Raw genomic sequence first — 27,081 nt, 5'->3', positions numbered from 1 at the left:
GCTTTTCCATGAGATTTAATATTTTCAATCAAATTCGAGCAATAACAAATATTTTAACTATTCCTATTTATAGCTGAAATTCATTAAAAATTACAAATCTCGATGATTTCCCGCATGTCACTAAGATTTATTATTTTCAATAAAGTTCAAGCAATACCCATTAGTTTTTTTCTATAACTATTAATAAATGAAATTTACAGAAAATAACAAATCTCGGTGACTCTCATAACTCACTAAGATTTATTATGATCAATGAAATTTCAAACAATTTTTGTCCCTAAGCCTCTGTATTACCTGAAATTTGTTGAAAATTACAAATTTCGGTGACTTCCGCTTTTCACTGAAATTTAATATTTTCAATCAAATTCGAGCAATAACAAATATTTTATCTTTTCCTATTTATAGTTGAAATTCATTGAAAATTACAAATCTCGGTGATCTCCAGCATCTCACTAAGATTTATTATTTTCAATAAATTTCAAGCAATATCCAATATTTTTTGCTATAACATTATATTAATAGATGAAATTTACAAAAAATGAAAAATCTCGGTGACTCTCATAACTCACTCAGAATTATTATGATCAATGAAATTTCAAACAATTTTTGTCCCTAACCCTCTTTATTACCTGAAATTTGTTGAAAATTACAAATCTCGGTGACTTCGGTTTTCACTGAGATTTATTATTTTCTATCAAATTAGAGCAATAACAAATATTTTATCTATTCCTATTTATAGTGGAAATACATTGAAAATTACAAATCTCGGTGATCTCCCGCATCTCACTAAGATTTATTATTTTCAATAAATTTCGAGCAATAGCCAATGTTTTTTTTTCTATAACTCTATTAATAGATAAAAATTATAGAAAATAACAAAACTCGGTGACTCTCATAATTCACTAAGATTTATTATGATCAATAAATTTCAAAAAAAATTTGTCCCTGACACTCTTTATTACCTAAATTTGTTGAAAATTACAAATCTCGGTGACTCCCGCATACCACTTAGATTTATTATTTTCAATCAAATTCGAGCAATAACAAATATTTTATCTATTCCTATTTATAGTTGAAATTCATTGAAAATTACAAATCTCGGTGAACTCCCGCATCTCACTAAGATTTATTATTTTCAATAAATTTCGAGCAATAGCCAATATTTTTTTCTCTAACACAATGAATAGAAAATTTATAGAGAATAACAAATCTCAATGACTCCAACAACTCAATAGGATTTATTATGATGAATAAATTTCAAACAATTTTTATCCCTAACACACTTTATAACCTGAAATTTATAGAAAATAACAAATCTCGGTGACTCTCATAACTCACTAAGATTTTTTATGATCAATAAATTTCAAACATTTTTTGTCCCTAACCCTCTTTATTACCTGAAATTTGTTGGAAATTACAAATCTCGGTGACTCCCGCATTTCACTGAGATTTATTATTTTTAATCAAATTCGAGCAATAACAAATATTTTATGTATTCCTAATTATAGTTAAAATTCATTGAAAATTACAAATCTCGATGATCTCCCGCATCTCACTAAGATTTATTATTTTCAATAAATTTCAAGCAATATCCAATATTTTTTCTATAACACTATTAATAGATGAAATTTACAAAAAATGAAAAATCTCAGTGACTCTCATAACTCACTCAAAATTATTATGATAAATGAAATTTCAAACAATTTTTGTCCCTAACCCTCTTTATTACCTGAAATTTGTTGAAAATTACAAATCTCGGTGACTCCCGCATTTTACTGAGATTTATTATTTTCAATCAAATACGAGAAATAACAAATATTTTACCTATTCCTATTTATAGTTGAAATTCATTGAAAATTACAAATCTCGGTGATCTCGCGCATCTCACTAAGATTTATTATTTTCAATAAATTTCAAGCAATATCCAATTTTTTTTTCTATAACCCAATTAATAGATGAAATTTACAAAAAATAACAAATCTCGGCTCTCATAACTCACTGAGATTTATTATGATCAATGAAATTTCAAACAATTTTTGTCCCTAACCCTCTTTATTACCTGAAATTTGTTGAAAATTACAAATCTCGGTTACACCCGCATTTCACTGAGATTTATTATTTTCAATCAAATTCGAGCAATAACAAGTATTTTATCTATTCCTATTTATAGCTGAAATTCATTGAAAATTACAAATCTCGATGACCTCCCGCATCTTACTAAGATTTATTATTTTGAATAAATTTCAAGCAATAGCCAATATTTTTTCCTCTAACACAATTAATAGATGAAAGTTATAGAGAATAACAAATCTCAATGACTCCAACAACTCAATAGGATTTATTATAATGAATAAATTTCAAACATTTTTTGCCCCTAACACACGTTATTACCTGAAATTTGTTGAAAATTACAAATCTCAGTGACTTCTCACTAAGATTTATTATTTTAAATAAAATTCAAGTAATATCAAATATTTTGTCTATCTGTATTTATAGTTGAAATTCACTGAAAGATCCAAATCTCGGTGATCTCCCGCATCTGATTAAGATTTATTATTTTGAATAAATTTCAAGCAATATCCAATATTTTTTTTCTATAACACTATTAATAGATGAAATTTATAGAAAATAACAAATTTCAGTGACTCTCATAACACTAAGATTTATTATGATCAATAAATTTCAAACAATTTTGTCCCTAACTCTTTTTATTACCTGAAATTTGTTAAAAATTACAAATGTCGGTGACTCCCGCATTTCACTGAGATTTATTATTTTCAATCATTCGAGCAATAACAAATATTTTATCGATTCCTATTTATAGCTAAAATTCATTGAAAATTACAAATCTTGGTGATCTCTCGCACTAAGATTTATTATTTTCAAAAAATTTCAAGCAATATCCAATTTTTTTTTTATAATATTATTAATAGATGAAATTTACAAAAAATAACAAATCTCGATGACTCTCATAACTCACTAAGATTTATTATGATCAATGAAATTTCAAAAAAAATTTGTCCCTAACCGTCTTTATTACCTGAAATTTGTTGAAAATAACAAATCTCGGTGACTCCCGCTCTTCACTGAGATTTCATACTTTCAATCAAATTCGAACAATAACAAATATTTTATCTATTCCTATTTATAGTTGAAATTCATTGAAAATTACAAATCTAGGTGATCTCCTACATCTCACTAAGATTTGTTATTTTCAATAAATTTCGAGCAATAGCCAACATTTTTTTCTCTAACACAATTAATTGATGAAATTTATAGAGAATAACAAATCTCAATGACTCTAACAACTTACTATGATTTATTATGATCAATAAATTTCAAACAATAAATTTCTCAATGACTCTAACAATTTATTATGATCAATAAATTTTTGTCCCTAACACACTTTATTACCTGAAATTTGTTGAAAATTACAAATGTCAGTGACTTCTCACTAAGATTTATTATTTTAAATAAAATTAAGTAATATCAAATATTTTGTCCATCGGTATTTATAATTGAAATTCATTGAAAATTACAACTCTCGATGATCTCCCGCATCTCACTAAGATTTATTATTTTGAATAAATTTCAAGCAATATCCAATATTTGTTTTTTTCTATAACACTATTAATAGATGAAATTTATAGAAAATAACAAATCTCGGTGACTACCTCATTTCACTGAGATTTGTTATTTTCAATCAAATTCGAGCGATATCAAATATTTTATCTATTCTTATTTACAGCTAAAATTCATTGAAAATTACAAATCTCGGTGATCTCCAGCATCTCCCTAAGATTTGTTATTTTCAGAAAATTTCTAGCAATAGCCAATATTTTTTCCTCTAACACAACTAATAGATGAAATTTATACAGAATAACAAATCTCAATGACTCCAACAACTCACTAAGATTTATTATGATGAATAAATTTCAAACAATTTTTGTCCTTAACACACTTTATTACCTGAAATTTGTTAAAAATTACAAATCTCAGTGACTTCTGCATCTCACTAAGATTTATTATTTTAAATAAGATTCAAGTAATATCAAATATTTTGTCCATCGGTATTTATAGCTGAAATTCATTGAAAATTACAAATATCGGTGATCTCCTGCATCTCACTCAGATTTATTATTTTCAATTTTCCAAGCAATATCCAATATTTTTTTTCTCTAACACTATTAATAGATGAAATTTATAGAAAATAACAAATCTCTGTGACTTTCATAACTCCCTAAGATTTATTACGATCAATAAATTTCAAACAATTTTTTTTCTAACACTCTTTATTACTTGAAATTTGTTGAAAATTACAAATCTTTGTGACTCCCGCATTTTACTGAGATTTATTTATTTTCAATAAAATTCGAGCAATAACAAATATTCTATCTATTTCTATTTATAGCTAAAATTCATTGAAAATTACAAATCTCGGTGATCTCCCGCATCTCACTAAGATTAATTATTTTCAATAAAATTCAAGCAATAGCCAATATTTTTTCCTCTAACACTATTAATAGATGAAATTTATAGAAAATAACAAATCTCAACGAATCCAACAACTCACTAAGACTTATTATGATGAATAAATTTCAAACAATTTGTCCCTAACACACATTATTACCTGAAATTTGTTGAAGATCACAAATCTCAGTGACTTCTGCATCTCACTAAGATGTATTATTTTAAATAAAATTCAAGTAATATCAAATATTTTGTCCATCGGTATTTATAGTTGAAATTTATTGAAAATTATAAATCTCATTGATCTCACGCATCTCACTAAGATTTATTATTTTCAATAAATTTCAAGCAATATCCAATATTGTTTTTTCTATAACACTATTCATAGATGAAATTTATAGAAAATAACAAATTTCGGTGACTCTAATAACTCACAAAGATTTATTATGATCAATAAATTTCAAACAATTTTTGTCCCTAACCCTCTTTATTACCTGAAATTTGTTGAAAATTACAAATCTGTGTGACTCCCGCATTTCACTGAGATTTATTATTTTCAATCAGATTCGAGCAATAATAAATATTTTATCTATTCTTATTTATAGCTGAAATTCATTGAAAATTATAAATCTCGGTTATTTTCTTGGTTGCTCCCACAACCGACTAAGATTTATTATTTTCAATAAAATTCAAGCAATATCAAATAATTTCTCTAACATCTCACTGGGATTTACTTTTGTCAGTAAAATTCAAGCAATAGAACATATTTTGTCTATCGCTATTTATAGCTGAAATTCATTGAAAATTATAAATCTCGATAATCTCCCCTATCTCACTAAGATATATTATTTTCAATAATTTTCAAGCAATATCCAATATTTTTTTGTCTAACACTAGTAATAGATGAAATTTATTGAAAATAACAAATCTCAGTGACTCCCACAATTCACTAAGATTTATAATTTTCAATAAATTTCAAATAATTTTTGTCCCTAACACTCTTTATTACCTGAAATTTGTTTAAAATTACGAATCTCGTGACTCTCACATCTTACTGAAACTTATTATTTTCAATAAAATTCAGGTAATAACAAATATATTACCTATTCCTATTTAAAGCTGAAATTCATTGAAAATTACAAATCTCGGTAATCTCCCGCATCTCACCAAGATTTATTATTTTCAATAAATTTCAAACAATATCCAATATTTTTTTCTATAACACTATTAATAGATGAAATTTATAGAAACTAACAAATCTCAATGACTCTCATAACTCAATAAGATTTATTATGTTCAATAAATTTCAAACAATTTTTGTCCCTAACACTATTACCTAAAAAAATTTTCAAATTATAAATCTCGGTGATCTCACGCATCTCACTAAGATTTATAATTTTTCATAAATTTTAACCAATCTGTAATACTTTTTGTCTAACACTATTATTGGCTCAAATTTTCTAAAAATTACACATCTTGCTGACTCTCACAACTCCTTAAGATTTACTATGTTCAATAAATTTCAAACAATTTTTGTGCCTAATAACACTCTTAATTAACTAAAATTTGATTAAAATTACTAATCTCACGAATTCCCACATCTCACTGCTATTTATTATTTTCAATAAAATTCAAACAATATCAAATATTTTATCTATCGCTATTTATATCCGAAATTTATTGAAAATTACAAATCTCGCTGATCTCCTGCATCTAACTAAGATTTATTATTTTCAATAAATTTTAAATAATCTCTAATACTTTTTGTCTAACACTATTATTGTGACAAATTTTATGAAAATTACAATCTTAGTTGCTCCCACAACCGACTAAGATTTATTATTTTCAATAAAATTCAAGCAATATCAAATAATTTATCTGACACTCTATTCATTGCTGACTGAAATTCATTGAAAATTACAAATCTCAAAGACCCCCACATCTCACTAAGATTTACTTTTTTCAATAAAATTCAAACAATATCAAGTATTTTGTCTATCGTTATTTATTGCTGAAATTCATTAAAAATTACAAATTTCGGTGATCTCCCGCATCTCACTAAGATTTATTATTTTCAATAATTTTCAAGCAATATCCAATATTTTTTCTCTAACGCTAGTAATAGATGAAATTTATTAAAAATAACAAATCTTAGTGACTCCCACAATTCACTAAGATTTATTATGTTCAATAAATTTCAAACAATTTTTGTCCCTAACCCTCTTTATTACCTAATATTTGTTGAAAATTACAAATCTCAGTGACTCCCGCATCTCACTGAGATTTATGATTTACAATAAAATTCGAACAATAACAAATACTTTATCGATTCCTATTTATAGCTAAAAATCATTAAAAATTACAAATCTCGGTGATCTCCCGCATCTCACTAAGATTTATTATTTTCAATAAATTTCAAGCAATATTTTTCTCTAACAGTATTAATAGATAAAATTTATAGAAAATAAAAAATCTCAATGACTCCAACAACTCACTAAGATTTATTATGATCAATAAATTTCAAACAATTTTTGTCCCTAACACACATTATTACCTGAAATTTGTTGAAAATTACAAATCTCAGTAACTTCTGCATTACACTAAGATTTATTATTTTAAATAAAATTCGAGCAATAACAAATATTTTATCTATTCCTATTTATAGCTGAAATTCATTGAAAATTACAAACCTCGGTGATCTCCACATCTCACTAAGATTTATTATGTTCAATAAATTTTAAACAATTTTTGTCCTTAACACTCTTTATTGCCTGAAATTTGTTAAAAATTACCAATCTTAGTAACTCACACATCTCACTGAGATTTATTATTTTCAATAAAATTCAAGTAGTATCAAATATTTTGTCTATCAGTATTTATAGCTAAAATTTATTGAAAATTATAAATCTCGGTGATCTCCTACATCTAACTAAGATGTATTATTTTCAATAAATTTCAAGCAATATCCAATATTATTTTCTCTATCACTAGTAATAGATGAAATTTATTGAAAATAACAAATTTCAGTGACTCCCACAACTCACTAAGATATATTATGTTCATCAATAAATTTCAAACAATTTTTGTCTCTAGTACAATTTATTACCTGAAATTTATTGAAAATTACAAATCTCGGTTACTCCAGCATCTCACCGAGATTTATCATTTTCAATAAAATTCAAGTAAATATCAAATATTTTGTCTTTCGGTATTTATAGCTTAAATTCATTGAAAATTACAAATCTCGGTGATCTCCCGCATCTCACTGAGATTTATTATTTTTAATAAATTTCAAGGAATATCTAATATTTTTTCTCTAACACTATTAATAGATAAAAATTATTAAAAATAAAAAATCTCAGTGACTCCCACAACTCACTAAGATTTATTATGTTCAATAAAATTTCAAACAATTTTTTTGCCTAACACTCTATTACCAAAATTTGTTGAAAATAATAAATCTTTCGTGACTCTCGATTCTCACTAAGATTTATTATTTTCAAAAAAATTCAAGCAATATCAAATATTTTGTCTATTGCTATTTAAAGCTGAAATGCATTGAAAATTACAAATCTCGGTGATCTCCCGCATCTCACTAAGATTTATTATTTTTAATAAATTTTAATCAATCTATAATACTTTTTGTCTAACACTATTATTGGCTCAAATTTTCTGAAAATTACAAATCTTGGTAACTCCCACAACTCACTAAGATTTATTATTTTCAATAAAATTCAAGCATTATCAAGTATTCATCTAACACTATTCATTGCTGACTAAAATTCATTGAAAATTACCAATCTTGGTGACTCCCACATCTCATTATAATTTATTTTCAACAAATTTCAAACAATTTGAAATTATCATTTGGTCTAACACTCTACTTTGCTAACTAAAATTCATTAAAAATTACCAATCTTGGTGACTCCCACATCTCATTATAATTTATTTTCAACAAATTTCAAAACAATTTGAAATTATCATTTGGTCTAACACACTTTGTTATAAGCTGAAATTTATTGAAACCAGAAATCTCGATGGCTTTCACATCCTACTAAGACTTATTATTTTCAATATATGTCAAACAACTGCCAATATTTTTTGTCTACTACTCTATCATTAGCTTAAATATGTTGAAAATCACAAATCTCAATAAGTATGTATGTCATAGGTTATGTTGGTTTTTATAAAAAATAAAAAAGGAAAAAAACGTTGAAAAACAAAAAGCTTCAAAGAGAAAAGATCAACCCATTAATGCCCCTTATACTAATTATGGTTCTCATTTTCTTTAAAAAAATTAATTTTAAGTTATTTAAGTTGTTGTATAAGGGAAGAAAACAAACATTAGTTACCTCATGGCACAGAGCCAACATGCCAGCCTCAACACATAGTGCCTTCAGTTGTGCTCCATTGACATCATCTGTAAAATGAACAAGTTCTTCAAAGTTAACATCAGGGTGAATATTCATCTTCCTTGAATGATCTAAAATATCAAAGTGAGCACAGTATGTAAATATTTTTTTCCAAAAATATGCTAGTAGATAAATTTTCAAGACACTAAACCTGGAGAATCCAAGCCCTACTTTTTCAATTGATTGCAGAAACTCAATAATACAATCCAATCACTCGGAATGCATAAGCGCAAGGTAAAGAATATTTTCACTGTTTGTTACTGCTATAACCTACAATTGACAAGAATAAATGAAACTAAGTCTTGAATAACATAGTTTAAATTAACAAAATCCAATAAGTTTGGTGCCAACTATTAAATCTAGTTTATCGATATTTGAGATGTTAACATGTTGTGAAAGAATTGTGAAGTCAAAAAAATAAAAAAGTAAAATTATGAGACCAACCCCTAAACATGGGACTTGAGAACAATAGGTCATATTTTGAAACAATGGAAAATAGGTGTTGTCCACATTGATATTAGACACAGAATTCAAAAGGATATAACCCACCTCAAAATAATATGAAAATTAATGTCTTTCTAAATTTTATTTATCCCTACATTAAAATTGAATAAAAAAAATAACCCCAAAAACAATTGTTAATTATTGGCTATTCTTAAAAAAAATAAAGATAATGATATATGCACAAGTATTTCTAGTTGAGTTAATTAGATATTTTCTTTTCTATTATTATAATCAAATTCTGTGAAATTATCTTATAGAACCTTAGAGGTACACTCACAAAGGAATTAAAATTGGCTTGGATTTTCAAAAATAGGTTTAAATTTGGTTTTAAAATAAGTTTATGACTTGAAATCCAGTTTGATTTCAAACCTAGTTTTAAATCATAAACCTGTTTTTAAAACTAATTTTAAGAAAATAATTAATTTAAAATTTTATTTTAAAAATGACTTGTTTATATTTTTTAAAAAAAATCTGTTCTAAAACTAATTTATGGTTTAAAATCATTGTTAAACCAATTTGGTTTTAAAACCAATTTATGTTTCAAAATTGAATTTAAAATCAGTCTAGTTTAAATATATATCTCAAATCATAAACCAGTTGTAAACTATAATAGTAGTAAAAACCAGTTTGAAACGATAATCAAGTCAACACATTCAAGAATTTCAACAAGGATGACTCTTGAGTTTTGAGAAAGAAACGGATGACAGAAAACACAGAAACAGATAGGAACTTATAAAAAATAGAGACAGTTAAGTGTTTGAGACATGTGTGAATCCATTATATTAAAAGAGACTACCAAAAAAAAGCCTTCAGCCCAGAAAGTCCATTTATGAAAAAATTCATCAACTATAAAAGCCCACAAAACCCTATAAGCTAGGATCTGTCCATGGCCTAATTTTTTATAAATAAATAAAAAATTCAACTATAAAATAAACATCTTAATTCATTTTAGAAATCAACTTACTTCATGCTTAATTCATTATATGGACTAACTTCTGATTTTTATTATAAATATTTAATTAAGATAAATTTATTTTTAAAATAGAAGTAATATTTTAACCAAAATTGATGTTTTAAAAAATTAATATTTTAACAAATAATATTAATGCAATAATGCATATCTAAAAAAGTAAAAAATAAAATATTACCAGATAAATAGTTCACTAAATAAATTAAAAATGTATGCAATAATTTAAAATACAAAGAGTGGTGTAAAATAATTTTTAAAAAAAACAATCTTTGCATTGAAACAATATATCAAGTGGTGGGCAGTAGGAGTGGTATGCCTAGCTACTTACATCCATTAAAAAAAAAAATCAAGTAAGGCAAGTTTTATAGCTTTATTATTATACGTAACTTGAATATTGACACAGATAGGCAAAAGAGAGTTACTACACTGATCTGAATATTTCGATTATATATGAGGATAGTATTTTGGAAATACGAAAGTTGCAGGGACTAAAAGCCTATGCTGTTACACCCAGGGAAAATACAGTCAGAGAAGTACAGTAAAATATTTAAATATTAAGAGACTTCCTAAACAAGCTATTCTAACAATGTGCTCATTATATTGTCACTTTATCAAATAATTCTATTTTAGAATATGCATGACATCAAATCCCACCCAAATCTGGCAAATTCAAATCCTCAATTATTGAATCCAAGTATATTTACAAGATACATGTGATAGAAAAATTATCTTTTTGATCGAGTATTGATTAGATTTAATTAACACTAGTGAAGGCTAAATTGGGCAAATCACTCCGTCCAGAAGGCAAAACATAATTGATACATGACATGATGTTGTCTATAAATAAATAGTAAGTTGCCGTCTTGAAACAGGAAAAAAACATTTCAAGCGATTTATGACAAATTTTATGGTCAAAGCCCTATTTAAACGAAAGAGATACTAACCTCCCAATTAGAGAAATATCTTGTACATAGCATTTTCTTGAGCCCGAGGAGTTGAAATTAACCCAACAATCTGAATCAAGAAGAAATTAAATCAAGACAGAGATTTGTAACAAAAGTATGAAGAATCATAAGTTCATCAAGAAACATAAATTTGTATGTTATATACCTAATTAAATCTGTAGCCAAAACCATAGGTGTATTCATAAAGATTTATCAAGTTTGAGCAATCAATACTTGTCAATTTTCACAGGCAACATCCACCTTAAAATATTTGAGACACTCAGATTAAAATTTATGGTTCAAAGCCCAACTTAGTAAAAAAAGATACTAACCTCGTAATTAGAGAAGTACCTTGCAGATAGCATTATCTTCAGTTCAAGGAGTTGCAAAAAATCCACCAATTTTATCAAAGAAGAAATTAAACTGAAACAGAGATTTTAACAGTATCAAAAACCATAAATTTGTATCTTATATACATGATTAAATGTGTATCAAGAATTATAGGGATATTCATAAAGATTCACAAGGTTTGATATGCTTGCATTCATATATCAAGAACCACCTTCTTGTCTTTGATATGCTCTCACTGTCCCTAAAGAACTATCTTCTTGTCTTTGATGTGCTCTCACTATCCATCACCGCCCTTTACAAAAAAAAAAAAAAAAAAAAAAAAAAAAAAAAAAAAAACTCTTCTTGAGAGAGAGATTTCTAACAAAAGTATAAGAACAATAACCATTATTTTGAGTCAAGTCGAAGGAGTTGCAAGAAATCTAGCAATCTATATCAAGAAAAAAATAAACTCAGACAAATTTGTAAAAAAAGCATCAAGAACCATAACAAAAAGGATCTTCTTTTCTTTAATATTCTCTCACTATCTTTTGTCACCGCTCTCTACAGAAAAACAGAAAAACATCCTCGATTAAAACAAAAAAAAAGACTATTCAGACATTAAAACAACAGAAGAAATAATGAATAATAGTTACAAAAAGAAAAAAAGAACATTCGTCTTCCTCCGTTGCGATTTCCAGCAACTGTGCGCCCTCTTTTGCCAACCCTTCCTTCAGAGGTCTTGACACGGGGCGATGGCTTTGGAGGAACGTTTTCCCTACCGAAAATGATCTGGAGGATGGTGTCGTAGGTGGCGTTGTTGCCAACCCTTACGGTTTTTACTTTTTATTTTTTAAATTCAACAATTACCTTTATTTTTAAGGTGGTTAAAATCTAATTATTTAAATGTGTTTTTGGTTTTTATGATATACCATTTATAAAATTAATTTTTTTTAAAATATCTTCTAAGTGTTTTTATTTACAAGGTTTAAATTTTGTTATTTAAATGTATTTATGATTTTATGATATGTCAATTTTTTTATTCTTTATAAACTTAATTTTTAGAATTTCTTGTCAAATTTATCATTTATTTATATATATTCTTATTTTATTTTAGTCATTGTAATATATTTATTTTTTGTTTTTGTCTTTGTAAACATATGAATAAATTTATTTTAGTCCTTACAAATTCATTTAAAAATAACTAATTCAAAATGAATAAATTATTGCATGAACTAAAATAAAAAATAGATTAATAATGATCATTTCAAAAACAAAAAAAATTAAAAGGCTCAAACAAATATATTTATAATATATAATTTAATTTATAAGGTAATATATATTATTATATTTTCTATAATTATTAAATAAAATAATTATTAATTTATACTTTTAAAGAATAGTTAACATTTTTTTTTTTTAAAAGCTAACATCACAACATAGTCCATATTCAATATGCTATGTTTGTTAAAATAAAATGTATTCAACTTCAGCAGCAATTCCAAAAGTTTGTACTGTTTGTTAAAATAAAATAAAGATTCAATTATTTTTTGCAATTTTTAGTACGTATTCTGGACATTCATTAAAACAAAAGGTTCGATTGCATATGTTGTATATGAAGAATTAAATTAATATAAACTTGTTATAAAAAAAAAAAGTAAATGATTTGATTTCATTCAAAATAAAAAAATAAATAATTTGATTTGAAAAATTAAATTAATATAAAGTTTTTAATTGAATAATTAATATTTTTTCCTGAAGTGAAAGATAAAGTAGATGGGTGAAGTACAATTGTGTATAGATTATAAATTTAGTAAAATTTCAATTTTACTTGTTAATTTTTAATTAATGTTTATATTTTGTAATTTTACTTTAGACAATCAATTTGTTTAGATTTTATATCTATTTCCCTTCTTTTTAACATAACAAAAAAAAAAATCGGGTTGTATCAGAATTTATATTGCCTATTACGTGAATTTTGAAAAGTTGTTCAACATAAACCAAAATATTCAAATGATGATTACAACTAGGGATGGCAATGGGCCCCATGGGGGCGGGTAATAGTAAACCCGCCCCCGCCCCGCTGAATGAAAATTGGCCCCATACCCACCCCATATCCGCGCGTATCCGTTAAGCGAGTATCCATGAATTTCTTGAATACCCACGGATATCCATGGATATTTATAAAAATTTTAAGAAATTAAAAAAATTATATTACAAATAATTTTAAGTTTATATTTTAATGTCATTGAAATATTAAAAATAAAATTCAATGTCAATTTTGCACTTTTATTTAACGTTAATTTTATTGAAATAATAATAAATATTCAAGATAATCAATAACTTAAAATACATCAGTCTCACAAATAAGTTAAAGTCTCATCACAAACTACAATAATTCAATCTCATAATTGCAAATGAAAGTAAATAACTTAAAATACATAAATCTTATTGGTCCAATCAAAGCTAGAAAATTAATCAAATTACATTCAACATAATTTTATAACATGCTTAACACATATCGGTAGCTTTATCAACCTCACTTTTGTAAGAAAATAAGATGACAGAGTGTAGTTTTAGGGTTATGTGGTACAAGGATAATTAGGATATTTAAGAAATAATATTAAACGGGTACCCGCGGGTATGGATATCATCATACCCGCCCCCGCCCCATTTATAAACGGGTAAAAAATTATCCGTCCCCATTATCCGCGGGTACCCAATTAGCCTATCCATTTATTATCCGTAGCGGGTTTTATCCACAGATACCCGCGGGTGCGGGCATTTTTGCCATCCCTAATTACATCACTATATATATGATTAATAGTAGTATTACAAACAATAGTGGTATATGAATATCTCGCTATATAATATTTTGATGAGATAAACTTCTCAAAAATTTACATAAATAGAAAATAAATTCTGTTTTTAGTGCACTTAATTTTTATAAAACTTTCTAATTTTTTTACTAGTAAAAATTACGATTAATGATTCTAAAGTTTAAATTTAAGATTTTGGATATTTTACTTAAATTCTATGCCATTAAATAAATCCTAGTAATTCAAAAGTTCACATAATCGATATTGAAACAATTTGTTTAAACTTTTAAAAAAATATTATAAAATAATTATTTAATTCTTAAAAAATAAAAAGCTACTTACTTTTAAAATACTCGGTTTAGGCATGCATAAAGAAAAATAGAAAAATATTTATTTTATTTAAAAATATTTTTAAATTAAATAAATGGACCATTAATAAATAGAGGACCATTAATATAGAGAGAGAAAATAATTTATTTTCTTATACATATTAAAAGAATATAATGAACTTCATATATGTTGTCACAGCTTCTAATTATTTTGAAAACGGATACTAAGACATGATCTTTTCTATTAAGTTTTATTTAAAAAAATATAATTTATTCTAAATTCAAGTTCAAAATTTAAAATTCAAATATATATCTCATTGAACAAGTTTAAGCAAACAAATAAGTAACTCAACCATAATCTACACTATCTACACTAGTGGGTCGAGGCACTTCGTGCCTCTATTAAAAATAAATAAAAATTAAAATTAAATAATAAAATTATATTGATTTAATTAGTATTATAATTAATCAATTAGTTTCAAGTTCTTAAATTTGATTAAAAAAAATTCTATTTTTTTTAAATAAAAGAATATAATGGTCAAAAAAAATGGAGACCGAGGTGATTACTAAATAGGTATCCCCTTTATATATTTAGTATAGATGTTATTATACATGTTATACATTATTGTAAAGAGAGAAAAAAAAACAAAAAAAGGAATAGCATAGTAATATAAAAAAAAACATAAACTTATTCTATGTCTCTCACTTTTTTTTTTTGTAGAGGTTAAATTTTTCTTGCCACATAATTTATCTCTCACTTTATAATTAGAAATATATAATTTTCCTTTATGTTGTTTGAAGATGGGTATTTTTATTTAGTGATGCTTAACATTTAAATTAAAAAAAATTATTTGAATAAAATATTTTTAGTAATTATTATTTAATTAATAATAATATGAAAAGATTAAAAATCTAAAAGTTATAAAGGAAATAAAAATAGAAAATTTATTGCAATCAAAAGCTTAAAATGAAATTACCTAGTAGATATCATCCATGTGTGCAATAGGACAGCTTCACACTCAATTATCTTGAAAGATCTCAACAAATCTCTAACACTGTGTGAGACCACATCAAGAGTTTTCCTCCTCCCATAATGCAGGTCTAGGTCCACCGAGACTTTGAGACCCATTAGTACAAATTAAAAAAAGTATTACTATTTTATAATATAACATAAAAACTATCCATGACACTAGCTAGAGTTTAAAAAGAACATAGAAAATGCAATTAAAAAAAATGGGACTTATAAAATTTAGTGTTGTGTCATGATGTATGCACTTATAAAAGGTGGAAATTTCAACGTGATTTTTGGAAGAGTACCATGACCAACAACAAAAAGCAAAAATATACAAAGATGCTTAAGAAGATAAGTTTAATCTATCATTTATTACTATCTTGATTTTGCTAAAGGGATATCTGATAAGAAAGTCAAGAGCATGTCAATCACTTCCAAAATTTTCTAAAGATCATTATGATCATCTCACTCATTTAGAAAAGGGAAAGTATACGTGATTCTTTCTATACTCAAAATGAAAGAGATTAGAGAAATATCTTACATGAAGATATTAACAGAAGAATATTACCAATGGATTTATAAGAATGTTTTTACCTTAAGGACAACAACTCCTCAACATATTTGTCTTTATTATATTCAATTGCTATTCTAGAATTATTCATTTGCAATTCAAGAATCAAAGTTTTGAAATATTGATTTCAAGAATTTGTTTATGAAGTTATTTCTTATCCTTCTTTGTTATAATCAATAGCTGTTTTGTTATCAATTTTTTGCTTTGAAATTATTCATCTTCAATTCAAGAATCAAAGACTGTCATCAAATAGTTTATTCATCTGCACAGAATTGACTTGTATTAGAAATAAAAAGAAAAAAAAATACATTTGAGCCATTACTAAAACAAAATAGACTTCATGTCGGGGATGTTACAAATCTAGTAATTATGCATAATTATTATACTTGTAGCATCCACAACATAAAGTCATAAAAATAAAACCTTTTTTCCTCTTACTAGAGATCCTAATAAAAATAAAAAAATAAAAAGACAATATGTAAAACTAGTATATGAAAACAAAATACTAAAGACCGAGAAGAAATTTTTTAAAAGAATAATCTTAAAAATAGTAATTTTATAAAGACTACAATAAAAAAAATAAAAAATAAAAAAACTACTTTATTTATCCCAATTCCCAAATAAAGAATTTAAGCAGCAATGCAACTACCGGTGTATTTTCACCAAAATTTTATAAATATTTATTTATTAATAGAGAATTCTAATTATAATTTAAATTTTAATCTTTTCTCTTCCAAAAAAATCTATTTTTATTTGGTGTTTAAAATTAGGAGATGCATGGTTCCTCTTCCAAATTCCAATTGTCTAATATGTAAATAGAAATCAACCCTTTCTCTTTTTATTAACTAGTGTAATAGTATTTAATTTATAATTTATAAATATTCGTATATCTCATTTATAATTTATTTCTCTTTTATTTCAAGAGTACAATGAATATATATATATATATATATATATATATATATATATATATATTAAAAACAATATATCAATTAAGAGGTATTGAACTAAATGGAAAAGGTAACAATGAAATCAAATAAAATGTACACAAGGTAACCTTCGGTATTTTCCTTCAAGTATATATTTTGCTCAAATAAAATCAATATCCAAAAATCAAAAAGCATATGAAAAGCTAGAACAGCACAATGGTAAACACTAACAATAACTACTATTCACTGATCAACTACGGATGAGCAGAAAATGAGAAAACACTACAAGGAAATCAAAGTGAAAAGAAGTAATATATGTAGTCAGAAAGGAACATAGTCAAGCAACATCAAACAACTCTTTTGGTTGGCAAGAAGCACACACACATAAACATGGACACAAAGACAGAGATACAGATACACACAGCCATAGACCACATACACAAAGACAAAAATAAAGATAAAGACAAAGAACACACACAAATACAGACAGAGACAGAGAGATACACACAAGAGACATACAAAGACACATAACATGCACATACACAAACAGAAAAACAAACAGATAAACAAAGCACGTACACTGACACAAAGACAAAGCACATACAAACATAAACACCAACATACATATATACATGAGGCATACCCACACTAACCCACTATCTCAAGCTTTTGCTAGTGCCTACTCTTTGGATCTATTAATATTATTGAAATGATCAAGATTTAGAATCGAGAGACTAATAAAGTTTCAAAACACACAATTTAATTAGACTCTATGTTTAACCAGAAACCCAACTGAGAAGTAGTAATATATGTAGTAAGAAAGGAACATAATCAAGCAGCATCGAACAACCCTTTTGATTGAATGCTTTGTTCAAAAATAATGTTACGATGCATAAAAAATAAAAATAAATTAAAGAAATAAATTAGCATACTGGTATGAGGTTCATCCATAATGCATATATTAAACTTAACATTGGCCAACAAGGGACTAAAAATAAGTAGTAGCAGCAACAATTTTGGTCATTTTAGACCAAATCAAGGAGCCTATAGCCAAAAGATATTGAAACAACGAGAAAGGGCAAGTAATTAATTTTTTAATTACTCATTTGTCACATAATAGAAAAAATTCTTGAATTCACCAAAGTAAAGAAAAAGAAAATTACTCACTTATCAGAATTTGAGTCATAAAGGCTCAAACAACTAAAATGGATTAAAATTAGGGTGACAAAGATTTCTCCTACTATGGTTATCCAAAACTAATATTATCAAATAATAAATCAATCTTGGAAATCCATTATGAATCAAAAATAAAGAAACTTTCCAATATTCAAAAGGATTAATAAGTTTGGACAATCACGATTTCTCAATTTTCACAAGCAACACCAACCTTAGAGGATTTGGAACACTCAAGATTTAAAAATGAGTAAGTACAATAAGTTGCTGCCTTGATACAGAGGAAACATTTCAAAAAATTTATAACAAAGTTTATGGGTCAAATCTCAATTTAGTCAGAAAAGATACTAACCTCACAATTATAAAACTTCCTTGTAGTATCATTATCTTGAGCCCAATGAATTGAAAGAAATCAAGGAGGTGCAAGTCCAACAATCTGTATCAAGAAGAAATTAAACTGAGATAGAGATTTGTAATAGAAGTATCAAGAACCTCAGCATTATCTTAAGATTGAGGAGTTGCCAGAAATCCAAGAAGAAATTAAACTGGCAAGGAGATTTGTGACAGAGATATTAAGAACCATCTTCTTTTCTTTAATATGCTCACACTGTCCTCCATCGTTGCCCTTTATAACAAAACACTCTTCTTCGTCTTCCATAGCCAACATCCCAGTACTCAAAATAGTACTTTTTGAGTACAAAAATAGTATAATACAAAAGTCTAAAACAAAATAGTATAGAGAAATACAGAAGTTACAAAACCAAGAAAATTAGTCAGAAAATTCACTAACCTCGCAATTAGACAACTGCACATTATTATCAAGAAGAACTCCACCAATCTGAATTAAGAACCATAGGCGTATCAGTGAGAATTTGCAATAGAGTGTGTGCCTTAGCGGATATTCAAGAAAATAAAAAGAAAATGTATTGAAACCCAAACCCTATAAACCCAAATCAAATGTCTCTCATTGAAAGAAACAATAGAAGCACATCAAGAGAGACATAAAGCGAAACGCTTCGTTTATTGACTGGTGCTTGGTGAACGGTACGAGCGAGAAAGACAGGCCGAAGGGAATGTGAAAAACCGATAAGAAAAAACTTTTATAGAAAAATCTTATATATTACTATTACTTTATTTAAAAAAATTATTTTTAAAATAATGAAATTACATATCCAAGTTTATTTTTTTAAAATATACTATACGAACAATAAAAATTAAAATAAGGATATTAATTAAAATTTTAAAAAATGATTGATAAATTATCATACTTTATATTTATATATATATATATATATATTAGTATCTTAAACTTGTAAGTTAAATATTCCATTTTTATAATTAAAATTTATAAAACATAAATATTTTTGACATGTGTATTATATTTTAGATTTAAATATAAACTAAAATATTAAAATATTGACTGTTAAAAATTATCTATGAACATTAAATTATTTTAGCATCAAATTTTACCTAATGCTTTAATATCTTATCTTAGTTTATGATTTAGAATGTAATACTATACGACATATTGACATTAATTTAGTCTTTTCACCGAACTAAAAGTATTTATAAAACGAATCTGAGAAAACAAAATTAAGAATGAAAAATGTAACATTAAATTACAAGAAATAACCAATTAAAATTTATTTCTTTAAAGAAAATATATTATTTAGATTGATATCGAATGTCTATGAGCCACTAAAAGAATGTAACCAATTTTCATTAGAAATCTCAGAAGTTCCAGGCTAAATCAACAAAGAAGTATTAGGATTTTACAATTACAGAATATATGATTCTTCATAAATGAAGATATTAACAAAATATACTATAAATATATTTATAAGAATTCTTTTACCTTCTTGATGATAACTTCCATTTTTTGTCTTTGTTATATTCAATGGCAACTCTGGAATTATTCATCTTCAATTCAAGAATCAAAGTTGTGTAACATTACATCCAAGAATTCATATTGAGCTATTTCTTTTTTGTCTTTCTTATATTCAACTCTATTATTCATATCTGCATTGTGAAAATCAGTTTGACAAATATCATAAATAAAAAAGAAAAAATACATTTCATAAAAAAGAAAAAATACATTTCAGTCATAATTAACAAGTCAAATAAACATACATGTAATATCTACACCACAAAGTCGTGATAATGAATCCTCTTTTCCTTCGGTAAGAGGGCCTAATAAGGAACAAGAATGGTCAAGAATGGCAAGTTGCTCTCAAATAATGATCAAGAAACAAGTGACATATATTAGAACAATTATTTCCCAGTACACTACAAGAAAAATCAGCATTATCTACGGAAGAAATCCGTAGATAAGCATCAAAATTCGTAGGTAAATGGTAATTACCTACGGATTATTTACGGAAAAAATCCGTAGGTAATAAGGTCGTAGATAACGTTACCTACAGAAAATTTTCCGTAGATAACGTTATCTACGGATTTTATCTACGAATGACTTACCAACGGAAATTTCCGTAGGTAAGTTACCTACAAAATTTTGTCTTCATTACTGTTTTGCTATGCAGGGAAAGGAATCTGTTCTTTTGGGAAAATCTAGATATCAAAAACCAGATTAGACCAATCAGTTAACGCATCACCCAATTCAATGCCCTGTTTAGTTTAGATCTTAAACCTGCTAAAGCAGCCAACCAATCACAACCAGATTTAATGGATAGACTCATGCACCCGTACTAAGCTTGAAGTATGGAAAACTGATAATTTTATAAAATAGAATGTGAAAGAGGTTTTCATTAGAACAAGGGAAATAATGGAAGACTGCTCAAATCCTAGCCAGTAGCCACTAATGCAATCAACTCTGCTGTCATAACTATTGAATGAAAAAAAACTCAAACAAGAACTTAAGATTAACATGTGTATTACCAAGGCAGGCAAAACCTGCAGCAGAAGAAGCCAATCCTGCTGCAGTAAGGAAGTTGTTGTATGAAGCAATGTGTACATGCAATTTTCCCCAATCCTCCTTTATGATCTTGATAGAAAGTAGTGACACGAGATAAAAAACAATGTAAGAAAATTTTCCTAACAGTTCGATGACAAAGCATTTGGAATAAACTATTCATCAAACACCAAAACGAGAACAAAAGTAAAATGACTTAAGAAAATAAAATAAACCAACATCTCCCACGAGTTAAAATCACAAAAAAAATTTCTAAAAAAGTTGAGACACACGGAAGAAGTTCAATTAATTTATTTCATCACGTTAATTTATTTCCTTTTCTTCACTTATAAGTATGCGTTAACGGATTGGTCCAACATTGCTATTTAGTGCTAGCCAGATTGTTTCTAGTAGGGGTGATCATAGTTTGGTTTTTAGACAGAAACTCCTCTGAACCTATTAGGCTCACGAATTTAAACAAAACAAGATACTGGATTATATTAGAAACTTAATCTGGTTCATAGGCCAGGTTCAAACACATAATGACAAACAAAATGTTTCCCCCTAACAATGTGTCTCCTCCTTCCACTGAAACTGATAAAAAAAACTACCCCTCTCCCCTCTCTGACTTCCTCTACAGTATATATTAAATAATAATTGTCACATGTATAAAATAACTACCTAATAACACCAAACAATAAATAAACTCCACTGAAACTAAACAATAACTGCCACGTACACAACTAGACTAAATGCAGTTCCTAAAATAAAATTCAACTTTATCACTCAGCATTTAAATATAATGATCAAAATGAATGAGGATATAAACATAAAGCCCTCAACCTGCTAGGCAAATGAAAAAAAAGTAATAAGCATGAGCTATTGTGAAGGTGCATGCAGTACGGATTTAATATTATTTTGCCAACAAAAGAAAAAAAAATAACAAGCTAATCATGATATTGAGGAATAAAAGTATGGCTTAATGTAACAATGCGATATTATGATTTGCCATGGCAGCCTAAAACATGTAATAAAATTACACTAGAGAACATTCGAACACAAAATGCCTAGTTTTGAAGTGGCGTTAATTTTCCAAACTATGCAGAGCACATCCTTAACACTTTCTTCACAGGAAGTATAACAATTTAAAAGGATACAAGTAATCTCAACTTAGCAATAAGAAAGACAAAGTTAGGTATCAAATATGTACTATCTACTGATAAAATTGATTAAATAAAAACTATATCACAAGCCATCAACATTGAAATAAGGTATGCTCCATGCAATGCTAAAATTGAAACCAACTATATAAATCCAATATGACTTAAAATTCTTGCACACTACAACAATTGTGCGCCAAAATTGCAATCAAAAAGAGGGAAAACAAAGGTTAGAGCATGAAAAGAGTGATCATAAAAACAAACAAGCAGGCTGAATACAATAAATTCATGGAGGAAGGAAAAATAGATAAAAAAAGATGTAGGTTAAATTGAGAAACTTCGCTCGGGGATGTGGGAATAATTGTTGGGTAGCAAGATTGGCCCCAATCCCTTGCCTGATGCATGCTTCTAGGAACAGGCAAAATATGAAAGTTTTCTGTTTTGCTCTCTAAACAATCTTAACAATCTTGCCTCATCGGTCTATAACTCAGCATTGGATTGACGCATGAATTATAAACGAATGTAGGTTGGTTGAGAAACAGTTGAAAATAAATTTGAGAGAAAATTAAGAGACTCACACCACCGTGGTGCTAATCTAGAGTTTTTTAGCTACTAGAAGAATTTGATTATATAGTTAATTACTCACTTAATTTCATGTGAATTCATGTCTATTTAATGGTTTTGCAAATTTCACTCTTGAGAAAGAGATTTAACAAGGTGAGACTAGAATTTTTCCTCCACCTATTAGGGGTAAATTTATAGAGCATTTCTAAACTTTAACTTTCCTACGATATGTACACTTAATCCCCTAGGCCTTGTTTTGTAAGTACCCACAAAACATTAATTATGAGAATTAAAATAGGAAGAATAAAAGCATCCAATATTAAAATACATATTTTAATTATCAACAACTACATCTTTAGGATTATTCCCAAAAATCCTAAAGATATTCCAACACGCTAAAATCTACTTGTTAGCTGCTGTGTCACAAACTGCCTCTATAGCAAGTTTATTCTATTGCACTGTGCATCCAGTAGGTCCAAGCATTCCTTCCGAAATCTGAACTAAGCATACCCTGTTTGCCAAGTGGCTAAGGTTTTTCTTTGCACAGTTAGTGTCCTGTACAACTATTGAAGCTTGTGCCAATTGTGCCTCAGGTTGTTCCTTTATATAAGAAAATCTTTGGCACTTCAACACAACAATCTTGGACCCCTTACGTTAAGAATCTGACTCATGAGAAAAACTTATCTCATTTTTTCTCATTATTTTGATGAGTCTCACCATTATGAGCACAATCCATAAGAAACATTACACTCACTTAATCTTTCTTTTCTCCTCTAAATTTCTTTATGAGTGTGACCCTGTAGGTTCTAGTTATGTTAAAAATCTTATTTAAAATAGAAAGCAGTGTCTAGCATACAGGCGGGTGATGTACGAACTTATTGTTTATGGAATGGAAAGAAAGTACAATTTGGTCCCTAAAAGATATTCCTAATTTGATCTACAAAAGTTTTTGTCAATACAAATTAGTCCTTGAATACCAAGTTAATAAACAGTAGCAAGGTAAAACCTTCTAGGAGAAATTGGAATAGACAGATACTTTCAAAGAGAGAGGCAACAGAAATAACATCTAATTGTACATTTATTTGAAGATAAGCTGTTTAAAAATTACTCTATAGTATCTAAAACTATTCTCTAATGACTTGTAGTTTGTGTGTAGTGTATGCAACAGTGTTTATTCAGAAAAGAAGATAAAAAAAATCAAATATAACCACCATAAATGAGAGATGGACACTGATCCACGGTGATTTACCTCTTTTCCAAGATTTTACTTGGTATTCTACAATGCGTTGAGTGTGATCCCAGTCTTTCCTTAGTTGTTAGTGTAGAAAAATTTTCTGTTGCCAACTGCTGAAAAAAAAATGGTAAAGTGAAACGCTAGAGTCATCTATAAACCCCTGAGCCTGAATAGATCAATAACAGAACAAGAATTTGATAACTTTGTTAAACATGTTTTTTAAAGTTACAAATATTAAATTGAAATAAAATCTTATTAGGAAATAAGTTTAACTTACCCCAGATTGAGCAAATTACAAACATATTAATTATTTTAATTTAAATAAGTTTACAATTTCAAACCTGAGGTTCTGGAATTGGATTTTTTTTCTTCTTTCACAACTAGATCTTCAAGAAGTGTGTACTTGTAGTTGCAAAAGTCCAAGCTCCAAAAGAAAAACAAAAACAAAAACAAAATCAATTTAAGATGTTGGTAATTTGAAATTGTAAAACCATACAAACTAAAACCATAGGCAGCAAAAAGATTATATAAATAGTAAGTGGTGACATTTTAGCACCAAGGAGTGGGATTAAAAGATATAGTGACATAATCTCTAATCAAAGGAAAATCCCATGCACGAAGTATATGTTTCCTCTATACCTAAGCATCTTATTGTCTGCTCCAACACGCCACATATGGCCCTGCAAATCTAAATGTCCTTTCATTCCAGCCATTTCCCACACAAACTTAAAAATCCCAAGCGCTCAGTCCAACTGCTTCACACCACACCCCAGCGTCTTCTCACTATCTGAAGTCAAGATTCTTCCCATAAACAAGCAAAACTTGCCATCACTTCCATCTACATAGACCCCACCACACATGTCTACTTCGATATCTGCAACCCTCCCATAGAGGTAATACAGTAATAGAGTGAATAAGCAACGAGACGAGTGACCCAACATTTTGGAAAGCTTCTTCTTCACTAAGCTTTCTTGATGTTGAGCTTCCTTATATCCAATACTGTTGTCAACTAAAACATCCCTAATGTGAAAAAGCCCCTCCTTCATGACCTCAGCCTTAGCCACATGCAACTTCAACATATTTTCGCTTCTACAGCATTCAGTCAGATCATTGAACATTACAAGAACATCTTCCCATTTCCGAGGATCATAGCGATCAACTATTTTAGAAGGAGAAAGCTTCAGCCAAGAAGATGACTCAGGGTGCAAACAGACAAAAATTTCAGTAAGAAACTTCAAGCAGCTTTGACCAATTTGGCCACGCAATAAAGCACCATTGTTTAAGCCCCGAGAACTCAAACAATTCAAATCTACTGCAAAACCATTCAGAACTTCTTTTAGTGCACCAGTCCATATGCAATGCTGAGTAACCTGTGGGCACACTCTTAAACGAACCAAATTCCTTTGTTGAGCAGAGACATTGAGAAAGTTGCCCACTTTGGTCAACGAATCAACCACCATAGGCTCTCTTTCAAGTTTCAATTGCTTTACTAAAAGGGGTAAACGATTCATGTTGTGTGCTTGTGGTGAAAGAGGTCAAAACATGTTTCATCCTGTGCTGAACAAATGGAGACCCAACAAACACACGGACAAGAGACTTGAAGGTACATATTTCACGTTCAAAGCCATCATCAAATACGGTTGTATTGCTGTTTACATCAACAAGTCTCCCGTTAACTGTATCCACATTTGCTAGCAAATCGGTCAACTCTTTCACCTTGGGAAACTCATCCTGATACCATTGCAAGTTGAGAGCGTCTTTTGAAGAGTGATAAAATGTGGAGTTCAAGAAAAAAGCTGAAGACCTATTGGTTCTAATAAAATGTTTTCTAGTGTAAAGTAGCTCAAAAAGTCTAAGACACATTATGCCGAAACTAAGAGTCACCTTCCAAGCAAGCAAAACAAAAGCACAGTGACTGGAAGAAAATGAACCTATTCTTTTTCAGGCATTTTATCAAACACATTGCAGTGGCCCTGAAAAAATAAATGTAACGTTATAATACGGTTAGATAGCAGCATGATAAATTAATGAAACTAATTACCCTTGTAGATAGCTTTTAATACAATCAGTAACTGGGCAAAAATGGTGATGGAGAATGTATGGTCACTGATTGGGAGAATAGCCCCACCAAAATACCTTGCAAAGCTAACATATCTTTGTTGGAACCATGACAAGGAGATAAAGCACATCGATACTGTCAGAGCCTACACATTTGGGTCCAACTACTTTGTGGAGGTAGACATTGTGGTATCAAAAGAAATCTCACTAAGTCAAGCACACGACATTGGAGAGACACTTCAAGATAAGCTTGAAAAACTCCCCGAAATTGAGAGAGCCTTTGTTCACATCGATTTGAACACAACTCATAGGCTGGAGCACAAGCCCAAGGTGGTATAGAAAATTGTTAGGCAATGATTGCTATGAATTTGGTTGGCATATAGAATTTCTTTTGTTCTTATTATGGATTATTGTCCTTGTGAAACAAAAAAACAAAAATCTTTGGATTTAGCTTGGATATTCAATCTCGGGTAGGCATGGGTAACCAATATAAGAGAGGGAACAACCCATATATTATTAGAAGTAGGGGTGAGAATTATAATATTCACCTCATGTACTCACGTGTCAAACTCACGGAATATGAATACCTAGGTTCTGCTTTAGCCTAGTAGTGGTGTTGGAATATTATGTTTAATGTTGTAGATTTAAATCTTATATTATTTGTCGTGGTAATCTCTTTTACTAATAAGCAAAAAAA

At 27.9% G+C, this 27,081-nt stretch overlaps 1 protein-coding gene across 38 annotated transcripts in view; it reads right to left on the bottom strand.

The window, feature by feature from the left end:
* Positions 1–1,808: 1,808 nt before the first annotated feature.
* Positions 1,809–27,081, bottom strand: part of LOC109790629 (uncharacterized) — a 28,083-nt gene continuing 2,810 nt past the window's right edge. For 2 of the 38 annotated variants that reach the window (XM_083061706.1, XM_083061723.1), the window contains 13 exons: positions 24,966–26,299; positions 24,668–24,750; positions 24,342–24,439; positions 21,356–21,461; positions 20,591–20,650; positions 20,316–20,479; positions 19,251–19,298; positions 18,813–18,896; positions 15,753–15,891; positions 11,863–11,943; positions 11,633–11,723; positions 11,301–11,370; positions 7,332–8,890 (listed from right to left, as the gene is read on the bottom strand). In XM_083061706.1, coding sequence (XP_082917832.1) covers positions 25,070–25,837 — 768 coding nt within the window. In that variant the 5' untranslated portion in view covers positions 25,838–26,299 and the 3' untranslated portion in view covers positions 7,332–8,890; positions 11,301–11,370; positions 11,633–11,723; ... (8 more) ...; positions 24,668–24,750; positions 24,966–25,069. Of the gene's footprint in view, positions 5,480–7,331; positions 8,891–9,033; positions 9,153–11,300; positions 11,371–11,466; positions 11,562–11,632; positions 11,724–11,862; positions 11,944–12,132; positions 12,192–15,612; positions 15,892–18,812; positions 18,897–19,250; positions 19,299–19,399; positions 19,677–20,315; positions 20,480–20,590; positions 20,651–21,355; positions 21,462–24,341; positions 24,440–24,667; positions 24,751–24,965; positions 26,697–27,081 lie in introns of those variants that run through there. The other 36 variants (XM_083061715.1, XM_083061707.1, XM_083061712.1 and 33 more) reach the window with 36 other exon arrangements.

This window comes from Cajanus cajan, chromosome 8, assembly GCF_000230855.2.
Source record: "Cajanus cajan strain Asha chromosome 8, NIPB_CcT2T_4, whole genome shotgun sequence".
Classification (NCBI taxonomy): domain Eukaryota; kingdom Viridiplantae; phylum Streptophyta; class Magnoliopsida; order Fabales; family Fabaceae; genus Cajanus; species Cajanus cajan.
Note: the sequence above shows the minus strand (reverse complement) of the source record. Positions and strands in the feature narration are given on the sequence as shown.